The sequence below is a fragment of the Alosa alosa genome, chromosome 5, assembly GCF_017589495.1.
Source record: "Alosa alosa isolate M-15738 ecotype Scorff River chromosome 5, AALO_Geno_1.1, whole genome shotgun sequence".
NCBI lineage: Eukaryota > Metazoa > Chordata > Actinopteri > Clupeiformes > Clupeidae > Alosa > Alosa alosa.
The window spans coordinates 25,526,595-25,538,778 of NC_063193.1; the positions used below are offsets into that span (position 1 = coordinate 25,526,595).

The 12,184-nt window shown below is 42.5% G+C and overlaps 1 protein-coding gene across 5 annotated transcripts in view; it reads right to left on the reverse strand.

Moving 5' to 3' along the window:
• Positions 1-12,184, reverse strand: part of golga1 (golgin A1) — a 29,909-nt gene that overhangs the window by 14,684 nt on the left and 3,041 nt on the right. For 2 of the 5 annotated variants that reach the window (XM_048243782.1, XM_048243783.1), the window contains exons 4-7: positions 11,087-11,161; positions 8,218-8,315; positions 8,105-8,137; positions 7,597-7,725 (exon numbers count right to left, since the gene is read on the reverse strand). In XM_048243782.1, the coding sequence (XP_048099739.1) occupies positions 7,597-7,725; positions 8,105-8,137; positions 8,218-8,315; positions 11,087-11,161 (335 nt within the window). The remainder of the gene's footprint in view (positions 1-7,596; positions 7,726-8,104; positions 8,138-8,217; positions 8,316-11,086; positions 11,162-12,184) is intronic. The other 3 variants (XM_048243785.1, XM_048243784.1, XM_048243786.1) reach the window with 3 other exon arrangements.

A 12,184-nucleotide genomic window follows, 5' to 3' on the forward strand; every position in this document is an offset into this window, starting at 1 on the left:
ACTGTCTGGGAGGGGAAAACACACCCTGTACTTCAAAGCTGGTCACTGGATGCAATAACACATACCTAAAGACACCCAACATCCTTCAAATGTCTCCCCTTCCCCACACTCGTCTCAAGAGGGCAAAATAGAGTTTTTTTTTTCTGTCCTATATGAGCTTGGAATACAAATTTCCACTAGTGGTGGGAAGCTTTGTTTCTCCAGACTATTCAGTTTAACCACCTGGCTCACAAAAACATGCTTTTTAGGTGGGATGAACTTTATTGACAATTGTAACCTCTTCTGGAATCGCAGATAATATTTCAGACCAAATACATTACATTACATTTAGCAGGCACTTCTTGACCAAAGTGACTTACATATGTCAGCTATATTGGAAGGGATCACATTGTCCCCGGAGCAACTTGGGGTTAAGTGCCTTGCTCAAGGGCACAACGGTGGAAGCCGGGAATTGAACCGACAACTTTCAGGCTACTGCACGCTAGCCCAGCTCCTTAACCCTTAGAACCCTAAGCTGTTTTTAGGGCATTTTCACTACCTTTATTCATAAGGATTTATTCTAGTCATTGTAAGTGCCACACACACATATTATATATTGTTATTTTCAGCAGAGTCTAGGCTATCCAGATCTGTCATTTTATGTATTAGTACTAGCATTGATTTTATTTAGATTTTTAAAGAATTAAAATATAAAAATCATATTATAAAAATTCTTATATTTTGACCTGTATCTCACCACAGCAAGCTCATAGCTCTACATGCATTTTATGTGTCGGGCAATATAATTCCCATGTTGGAGTGATACTCTGGGGCTGAGCAATTTACAGAAATATGTAGTGTGTGATTTACGGAAATAAATGACATTTTTTATTTAGCGATGAAAAATTACCTTTCTGCGCTCCATATCTGTGACACGAACTGATCTGACCTGACTTGACCCAAGTTTGCGTGTTAGCATGTGTTACTATGGTGTATGCACTCATGATGATTCTCAACTTTTTACTGCATTGCCATGAACAAAGTAAAGGCAAAAAAGGTGTTTCTTTGTTGAACAAATTGGGATGCAATGTGAGCCTTGAATTGATGCCATGCAGGAATTTGCTAGGATCTCAAACCGATTATGAACATGCTTTGCCATAGAGAAACACACGATAGCGTTGGATTATAAACATGCTTTGCCACAAAAACAGGGGTAAGTCCAGCTATATGAAGTTTTTATTTTGCGGTCACTTCGTCTGTTTTATAACCCAGAAGGATGTACTTAGTATCAATAGCTCTGTGTCTCCTCTTTCATCTGACATACGTGGCATATCTATCCGATCACGGGTCCGTGAGTAATTCAAACTTGAGTAATGGGTGTGCAGCGTTGGTTTGTGTACATGACCTTAATATTTTGCAGTCACTTCGTCTGTTTTTATAAGCGAGAAGGATCGATACCCATGGTACCAATGGATAGCCCTGTGTCTCCTCTTTCATCTGATATGCTTGCCATATCTATGCGATCGCGGGTTCGCGAGTAATTCAAACGCAGAGGTGGAAAGTAACAAAATAAATTTACTCACGTTACTGTATTGAGTAGTTTTTCTGTGTATTTTGTATTTTTTAAGTAGTTTATAAAATCGGTATTTTAAATTTTACTTGATTACATTTTGAGTGAAGTATTGCACCAGCAGCACAACAATTAGCGATCCACTACTAGCGATGCTCAACTAAATAAACAAAAGATAGACTACCTTATGAATCGTGCAGGCGGACTAAACCATTTAGCTCTTTAGCAAGGGAGAGTGACCTTAGACAGTTTTCACTATGTTTTGTATACAAAATCCAGTCAGTCATACTTTTTCCCTGTGTTATTCCACTTCATTACACATGACTCTACTTATGGAGTTGTTTGGATTTTTTATGTGTGGATTACCTGAGTTATTACTAATGCCTGGTGAAAATGTTGTACCCCCAGATTCCACTTTTCATGGGCCCTCTCCTCCATTGGGGCCCTATACTTCCCACTCTCCCCCCCCAGTTTGACTTTTTTAATCTGCTGAACCTTCTGCTTGTTTCCAAATATAAAAAACAACTCAACATTGGCCTGCCTGTGAGGGGCTTTTCAGTTGGATTACTGTTCACTGCAAAGCGACGCAAGGATGAGTGCAACTAACTTTGAAAATTAACTACAGCTCAAACTTAAAGGAGAACCACGGTGATTTTTCACATAGATCTCCATTTCTCAACGCCACCGAAAAACCGTCGGTATGAACAAAACTGAAACAATCGGTTTTACCTAGCTCGAAAGTTGCTGCAGCTACAGCGCCACACACTGGGAGCATGAACATGGCTGCCTTAGCTGCTGGCTGCAGCAACTCGAGCTAGGACCAAAGTCCTTTTCAGGCAAGTACCTCCACTTTCGGCCATATTGCAACACTTTTGGGCACTTATCGCATCTATTTCGCAGAAATGCGTGCAGCGTAAGGCTTCAATGACACCAATCTTGCTCCAGCAGCGAGATCACAACAGATGATTGGCACGATGTCTTCACAGCACACCACATGATTGGCTCAATGTATTTTACAACACACCACATGTTTGTCTCAATGTATTCACATGTCAACGTTTTGCCTTGGAAGGGTTGTGATATTTGTAGACAACTGACTAACCCCATGCATTACTATGGAGGATTTTTTGAGTGCTGTATCTCCTCATTAGAAAGTCTCTGGTAAAACTGGTTGTTCTGGTACACCCCCAAAAAGAAAGTAACTAAGTAACTTTTACTTAAAGTACATTTTAAATGAACTACTTTTTACTTTTACTTAAGTACATTTTCAGATCGGTATTTTAAATTGTACTTGAGTAATGTTTCATCAAGGTATTGGTACTTTTACTTGAGTACAATATTTTCGTACTTTTTCCACCTCTGTTCAAACGAGAGTAATGGGTGCGCAGGTGAACGCAGAGAAGTATAGACTGTAAATATGATGCAATTTGATTTAATTTCATGTTTTTTTTTTATTTTCATACTTGATCGTACAGACAAGTGCGTAGTCTCTTTGGAAAGCCCCACTTCTTCTCTGTCATGCAATAAAGGTTTCATCTCGCTGCGATGAACAGTCGCGGAGCAATGTAACAGAGAAGAAAGGGGTGTGTTTTTTGACGCACTTTGCGTCAATCGGGTTCTAAGGTTTAACCACTACACTACCACCGCCCAGTAGAACAGAACTCAGTTGGACTGGGGCCAAGATCTTCGCCTCTCTCCATTACCCAGCATCTGTCTTCTGCTCACTTTGAGTCGACTAGCTGATAAGCGTTCAGTAGCCGTACAGATCAACAACTCGGCTAAACCAACACACAAGCTGAAACACGGAAACCCCCCCCCAAAAAAAAAGTGCGACTTATAGTCCGGAAAATACGGTACTCCAATACTTACTCAAAAATACTGCTAAACTTAAGAGGTCTAATGTCAAAACATTATTTAGATTCATCTCCAGTAGGGTTGATTACTGCAATAGGCTTTTCATAGGCCTTCCTAAAAAGACTATCAAACAGCTTCAGATGATACAAAATGCAGCGACTAGGGTTCTCAAGAAAACTAAAAGAGCTGATCACATTACTCCAATACTTGGAGCCAAGTCCCTGCACTGGCTTCCAGTAAGTCACAGAATTGACTTTAAAGCGCTTTTGCTTGTTCTGTTCTGCTTATTACTAAAGGGAACTTGACCAATTTACCCAGCAGACATGTAGCAGTACACCCCTTCCAGACCTCTCAGGAGAAATGCTTGTTAGAAACCTGCTGTTAGAACTGTAAGGGCTTTACAGTTTACCATGTCTGAGAACATCATATTTCACATCATGTCCCACATGGTGATCTTATGCAACAACACATCATCAGTAGGGTAAACATAACCTGTCTCACAACGGTCTAATCCCAGCTCACGTTCCCTATCAGTGGGTGAACAATCCAACACTTGGTGAATTGTGCTTAGATAGATAGATAGATAGATAGATATACTTTATTGATCCCTAGGGGAAATTCAATGATAGGAAGAGCCGGCATCGAAGGATCACTCAAAGGTCCATTCTTTGGCCTCACCCAGGGCTAGTAACCAAACTGTGGTGTGAGAAACACCAATTATTTGTAGTATCGGTATGGGGGTAGGCCACCGAGAACCACCCCAGACAAGGGGGAAATTTAATAATTAGACGAGACTAACAAAAGATGGCCAGACCGGTTTGCTTTGGAAGCCTAATTCATTAACATTTAGAGTGTAGGAGGGACTTTGAAACAGGATTCATGACAAGAGTTTGAGAACCTCTGGGTTATTATTTACTATATTCAGGTATTAAATGACTCTAATGGGCATTACTGCTCTACCGGGCTTCTCTGAAGCTCTTTATGGGTGTTGTTAGGAGTTACTCATCCCCTTGTTTGACAAATTACTCTAGGGCAACTGGAGTACTGCCTCCTGGTAGTACTTCTTGTAACCGGAGGGCCTTGTAACCGGAGGGTTCGAACCCCGACCAGTGGGAATGGCTGAAGTGCCCTTGAGCAAGGCACCTAACTGTTGTATGCCAAAACATGAGAATCTGTGTAAGTTTCATACGAAGCATAAGGTTAAGTTGTTAGCTGTGTTGCAGTAATTTGTTGTTTTTCGCTCTGTTTTTTAAATCATTCTATGTTGTTTTTTTTATGTATTTTAATTATTCTATGTACTTTACTTTTTAGTTATTTTTTACTTTTACTTAAGTACATTTTCAGATCGGTATTTTAAATTGTACTTGAGTAATGTTTCATCAAGGTATTGGTACTTTTACTTGAGTACAATATTTTCGTGACTTTTTCCACCTCTGTTCAAACGAGAGTAATGGGTGCGCAGGGTGAACGAGAGAAGTATAGACTGTAAATATGATGCAATTTGATTTTAATTTCATGTTTTTATTTTCATACTTGATCGTACAGACAAGTCGCGTAGTCTCTTTGGAAAGCCCCACTTCTTCTCTGTCATGCAATAAAGGTTTCATCTCGCTCATGATGAACAGTCATGAGCAATGTAACAGAGAAGAAAGGTGTGTTTTTGACGACTTTAAAGCCAATCGGTTCTAAGGTTTAACCACTACACTACTCATCCCAGTAGAACAGAACTCAGTTGGACTGGGGCCAAGATCTTCCGCCTCTCTCATTACCCAGCATCTGTCTTCTGCTCACTTTGAGCTAATTAGCTGATAAGCTGCTCAGTAGCCCGTACAGATCAACAACTTCGGCTAAACCAACACACAAGCTGAAACACGGAAACGCGTAACCCCAAAAAAAAGTGCGACTTATAGTCCGGAAAATACGGGTACTCCAATACTTACTCAAAAAATACTGCTAAACTTAAGAGGTCTAATGTCAAAACATTATTTAGATTCATCTCCAGTAGGGTTGATTACTGCAATAGGCTTTTCATAGGCCTTCCTAAAAAGACTATCAAACAGCTTCAGATGATACAAAATGCAGCGACTAGGGTTCTCAAGAAAACTAAAAGAGCTGATCACATTACTCCAATACTTGAGCCAAGTCCCTGCACTGGCTTCCAGTAAGTCACAGAATTGACTTTAAAGCTTTTTTTGCTTGTTCTGTTCTGCTTATTACTAAAGGGAACTTGACCAATTTACCCAGCAGACATGTAGCAGTACACCCCTTCCAGACCTCTCAGGAGAAATGCTTGTTAGAAACCTGCTGTTAGAACTGTAAGGGCTTTACAGTTTACCATGTCTGAGAACATCATATTTCACATCATGTCCCACATGGTGATCTTATGCAACAACACATCATCAGTAGGGTAAACATAACCTGTCTCACAACGGTCTAATCCCAGCTCACGTTCCCTATCAGTGGGTGAACAATCCAACACTTGGTGAATTGTGCTTAGATAGATAGATAGATAGATAGATATACTTTATTGATCCCTAGGGGAAATTCAATGATAGGAAGAGCCGGCATCGAAGGATCACTCAAAGGTCCATTCTTTGGCCTCACCCAGGGCTAGTAACCAAACTGTGGTGTGAGAAACACCAATTATTTGTAGTATCGGGTATGGGGTAGGCCACGAGAACCACCCCAGACAAGGGGAAATTTAATAATTAGACGAGACTAACAAAAGATGGCCAGACCGGGTTTGCTTTGGAAGCCTAATTCATTAACATTTAGAGTGTAGGAGGGACTTTGAAACAGGATTCATGACAAGAGTTTGAGAACCTCTGGGTTATTATTTACTATATTCAGGTATTAAATGACTCTAATGGGCATTACTGCTCTACCGGGCTTCTCTGAAGCTCTTTATGGGTGTTGTTAGGAGTTACTCATCCCCTTGTTTGACAAATTACTCTAGGGCAACTGGAGTACTGCCTCCTGGTAGTACTTCTTGTAACCGGAGGGCCTTGTAACCGGAGGGTTCGAACCCCGACCAGTGGGAATGGCTGAAGTGCCCTTGAGCAAGGCACCTAACTGTTGTATGCCAAAACATGAGAATCTGTGTAAGTTTCCATACCTAAGCATAAGGTTAAGTTGTTAGCTGTGTTGCAGTAATTTGTTGTTTTTCGCTCTGTTTTTTAAATCATTCTATGTTGTTTTTTTTATGTATTTTAATTATTCTATGTACTTTACTTTTTAGTTATTTTTTACTTTTTACTATTACTCTTTGCTTTTGTTGATGTAAAGCACATTGAAGTACCCCGGTTTATGAAATGTGCTATATACATAAACTTGCCTTGCCTTGTCTTTTTGCACTTGGGCATCCATTCCTGCTATGCTGTTGTGTGTTGGCCAGACACACCACCTGGTCCCCAAACACACTGGCCCCTGTCTACCCCACTGAGAACATGCCAACACCAGTAGTGCTAGTCTCAAGCTGACGATATATGGACCAAGTTTGGAGGTAATGTTGGCAGCCAATAATAACACGACAGGCTCCAAAAGTTCTGATTAGATGATTACGACAAGTGATTCACCAGATGCAATTGTGTTGCACTATATCAGCAGGACCCTGCAGTGCCTAAACATCGGTCAGTGACTACTGCCCAGCAACAATGCTCAAAGCGTTGCTTTGTATATCACCACCTTCAGTCTCCTTCCTTTAGACAAATAAGTGAGTTCCGACACAGTGCTTACTCATATTTGCCCATGAGAGAGACTAGTCTACAAAACATGTTCTGTGGATATGCTGTTTCCTTCTGAAACAGGTTCTGCAAGGAACTACCCGCATTTTCTTTCACGGTTACTGTGAGTGCATGCTCAGCAGTGTGCACTTTTAAAGGTAAAGGTGACTGGGTTTGGACATCTCCTGGTCACTCAGGCCGACTAACTGTCTGGCAGCGATACTACCACTACTCAACCATGTCCACATGACTTGCTATGCAGAACACACAAAGCTCAGACTGTAGAGGTAAATAATTGCAGTTACATACTGTGATTTCCATGCACACAGAACTACTACACAGTGCTGCATAAAGGCTCTATGCGCTGTGGTGTCAGTACATGTGACTGGCTGGCGATCTGTAGGGAGAGACATGTGAGCCTGTGGGGCTAGTCTGGTCCATGCTGGGCTGGCCACTGCTGTAGTGCTGTACCATGTGTTTGACTTTGGCCAGCTCCTGCTGCTGGAAGCCCTCCAGCTCGTCCAGATCGTCCCGCTTCTGGAACAGGCTCAGGCTCTGCTCGGTCATCTCGGCCAGCCGCGCAGACAGGGTCGCCTTCTCCTGCAAAGGGAGTCGGCCGAGAGAGAGAGGGAGAGGGAGAGAGATAGGAAGAGAGAGAGGGAGAGAGAGGGAGAGAGAGAGAGAGGGAGAGAGACAGGCCAATAGATAAATAGATAGAGAAAGAAAGAAAGAAAGAAAGAAAGAGAGAAAGAGGGAACAAAACACAGAGAGCAGAGGGTGAGGCTCAAAGAATTTCCCATCTATCCGTCATCCTGTCCTGTCGCCATATCTGTCCCCACTACACAAAAGAATGTTTTAATTTGATGTGCTCTTACATGAGAATTACTGTGCTCCATCACCGTTCACACCATGTGAATTAAGATTACGTTTAATGTGCTACACATTATCCTCCCCATGGCAGACGGACAACAACACTCACCTGGTCTAGCACTGCCATCTTTTCCATCCACTCCTACAAGAAAAAAGGCTGAGTGAATGGACTATGTTTCCCAGAAAGGCATTCGCAGACCTCACAAAGAACACTCCACTCACCTGGTCCTTCTTCTCCAGGGCCAGAGCCATGCCTTCGGCCATCTTGGCTCTGCTAGACTGGTAGGACTCATTCTGGTCCTGCAGTTTCCTCATGGAGGCTGTATAGACAAAGGGAGACGGGCCAGTTGGACTCTAATAGGTTTTGATTTTGGGGTCCCCATCATGAAACCTACCAGCTGTGGAGTTGGAGTCCCATCAACATTTTTAATTTAGTTAGTAATCGGTTTTGAATTTAACCGAAAGTGCTCTTGGAAAAATCATGTGATGCTACAGCCGGCTTCCTGAAATGGCTAGTTCCCTAATGGATGGACTCCAAGCCCATTGAGAAACATTTAAGGGTTCTACATCAGTAGGCTAGTTATAGATGACAATATAATTATTTCATTTCATTTCTGTGATGTGTCAAGAGCAAAAACTCAACACACATCTTCACAGCTTCAGTCACATCTAAGCTAAAAGACTATAAATTCATAACCTGACCCTCGCCAGATGAATTTCGCTCCGCCTAGCTCCACTCATCCATCTGGAACCGATCCATTGGAATGGTGTTTCAGAAGGCTGGGCCTAATCAAAAAATGCTTGCATATGATTGAATAAGCCACTTGTCCGTCATCTATTGACGTGCTACTTCAACCACTCACATCGAAGCCAACCCGACGCGCTGATAACAGTCTCACGGTCGCTTCCACTACGCCACATCTATGAAACTCCCCCCCTCTGCGCCCTGATTGGCTGAACCATAAAGACGGTTGCAGAAATCACTCTCAATGGAAGAGGTCCCAGATGGATGTGAGTGAAGCTAGGCGGAGCTAAGCGGAACGAAATTCATCTGGCGAGGGTCAGGTTAATAAATTTCAGGGATTTCCAACAAACACATGTTTTCAGAACTAACACAGTTCAACCAAGACAACACTATCAGGGTCCAGTTAAATTCTGTGGCATGATCATCTGATTAAGACCCAGAGACAAAGCCATGGTATCAATCTAAAATAAGGTTTAACACCCATCCCTGCACAGGAATGGGAGAGCGATTTCACTGAAATATCTGAAGATGAGAGTGAGAGCAAAAAGAAAATCCCTTATGCCAGTAAACATGCATCCACTGAGATGAGATCAATTTGTTTAAGAATGTTTAAATATATACTTTTGATTCCATTTTAGAACACTGGGTACTGTTGCATAGGACTATAAAGGGTTAAAACATGTGTGCCATATTCAGCTCCAAGCATGAAGAATGCTGACTACTTTGTAACTGTGTTTCAACACATTAACAAGCAGAAAGCAGCATTCATGAATGTCAGTAAGGAAACAGAGGCCTCCCTCTCTATTGGCGCAGTATGAGCTTTTGTTTTTATTTTATACAAATTAAATCATAAATATATATATAAAACATTGTTTGTTTTTATGTAATGTTCGTAATTTTATGTAATGTCATGTTTATTTTTTGTATTGGTTTGTCTAGTTAAATGTTTTCCCTATTTATTTACGCTATTTTTGATAGTTTTCGTGTTATTCTTAGTCCTTTTTACTGCTTCTAAGTCAGCTGATGTCGTTGACATTTGTCCATTGGGAACTTGCTATGGCTAGCTTTTGCCCTAGCTGGGCTTCGGACATCCTTCCATCTATCCGTGAGCGGTGCAGCACTTCACTGTCTGGTCGAGGGGATCTCTCGGGACAGCTGGACCTAGGCTAGTTCTACTCTGAGAAAGATCTGCCGTGGCCACCGAGCTGTTGCTGACCTGCGAGCTGCCAGGCCAACTGCAGACTAACTGGGCCTCTGACATCCTTCCATCCATCCGTGAACAGTGCACTTCACTGTCTGGTCGAGGGGATCTTTCGGGACAGCTGGACCTAGTCTAGCTACTCTGCGAAAGATCTACCGTGGCCGCCGAGCTGTTGCTGACCTCCGAGCTGCCTTGCCAACTGCAGACTAACGTTAACGGTGAAGAGCTGCAATCTCACGGAGCAACAAACGGTTACTGTTAAGTCCACTGAATTGCGGATCTACACGATCGCCCAGTACTTTGGACTGTGCTTCCAGTCATCTCCAGACTGCAGTCTAGCAGGCCTAGCTTCTAATGTTAACGTTATCTCCAGACTGCCAGTGAATTCACCAGGTTGGTCAGTTGCTAAAGAACTTTGTTGGCATTGCATCGGTTGTGAAGACACGGCTCTGTGCGCAGTTTTCACGGATCATCATTGCCCTTGGACATTTTCAGCTGGTTTGGAAATTGGACTAATTTTAACATCACTTTTCCCCTTTTTAAATATATTTTCTTTTTTTTATTTGTTTAGCGACTACGCCGCTCCGTCCGGCATTTTTTAAATGTATTTGTCATGTCTTGATGTAATGGAGTGCGCTGGCGTCTAAATCATCCATCCGCCATCTTTTGTCTTGTTGTTATGTGTCTTGTTTGTGGAGCGCTTTGGATTGCACTATGTGCATGTTAAATGCGCTTTAAAAATAAATCTGACTTGACTTGACTTGACTTGACTTAATTTATTTAAAGCATGTTAGCTTTCATAGAGCTCCCTTGTACAACACTCTATAAGTCCACCACTTTGGCTCATTTTCTCATTTTGCCAGATGAACTGGGAACTGGCCTGAGGAAGGGGGGGGGGAGTGGGCCTTCATCTCACTGCTCAGTGAATGCATGAATGAACTCGGCTGCAATGAAGCTTTCTCGCTCTCCCTCTCAGTCTCCGTCCCTGAGTGACTGGGGGATTCAGTGGCCTCTATATGAGGTTGTTGGGGTGGTGGAGAGGAGTTCAAATGGCAGTGAGGACTGGGTTGGCAGGGTAAAAAATATGGAGAGCAGACAAACAGGTAAGGAGGAGGAGAGGGATGGGAGGAAGTTGAGGTACGTACAATCCTGGTGGTTTTCTAATGCATTCTCAAGCTTGTCCTTGGTCTTCTGCAACAGCCGAAGCTGCTCTGCATAGTCTACGGATGGGAGGGAAGGGGGCGGACACACATACACACACATTCACAAACAGACACATAAGCACGCGTGCGCACACACACACACACACACGCGCACACACACACGCACACGCGCACGCACGCACACACACGCATTACCTGCACGCTGCACGCACACACGCCTACACGCCAGCACTGCACACACACGCACACAAGGATAGCAGGAGGATGGGGGTGCAAAATAGGACAGGACAGGGGAACAAACACAGGAGGAGAAAACAAAAGGATAAACGTGACTGAGCAGATAAATGATGAAGGGAAAACAATGGCTTTGCCAAATGAAAGACCACCTAACACCCTGTAACTTTTCTACTATTGACCTGATGGATGACCCGCAGCAAAACCTCTCAAATATACAAAACAATCATGTCAGAACCTCTCAGACAAAATGATGCCGTCATTGCAATAACATCACATAGCTTACTCGTACATTATGCTCAGTGGCATTTTTGCAAAAAGTCATTTTTGACTTGTGTTGCATTGCATTTCTAGAATAGTGAAATATATACTGGAGCATTCACTAATAGAATATTTATAGTACCAACTGACAGAATTGAATAAAATCATGTTTCCCTGTAGTATTAACATGCTCTTTTTTTAACAGTGATGTTTCACTGACTCCAGCGAGGCAGTTAAAAGTGGGGTTATGGCTAATATCACATTCCAGACTTTGGGGGGTTTAAGGTTTAAATGGGGCGAGCTTAATAATGCTCCTTGAACTAGACAGTGCTTGTGGACATATGGACTATGCTGAGTCAGGTTTACGTAGAAGAGCTCAAACTTAAAACACACCAGGAAGTAGATATTTTCAGAAGAGAAGTGGAGACTCCCCAAACATTCATGCAGGAACACTTTGTCTTTTCTACAATTTCATATGCTGTGAGACTGATCAACCCTGGACTCCACTTAATGTTTGTGCACACAAATAAGCGTGTGTGTGTGTGTGTGTGTGTGTGTGTGTGTGTGTGTGTGTGTGTGTGTGTG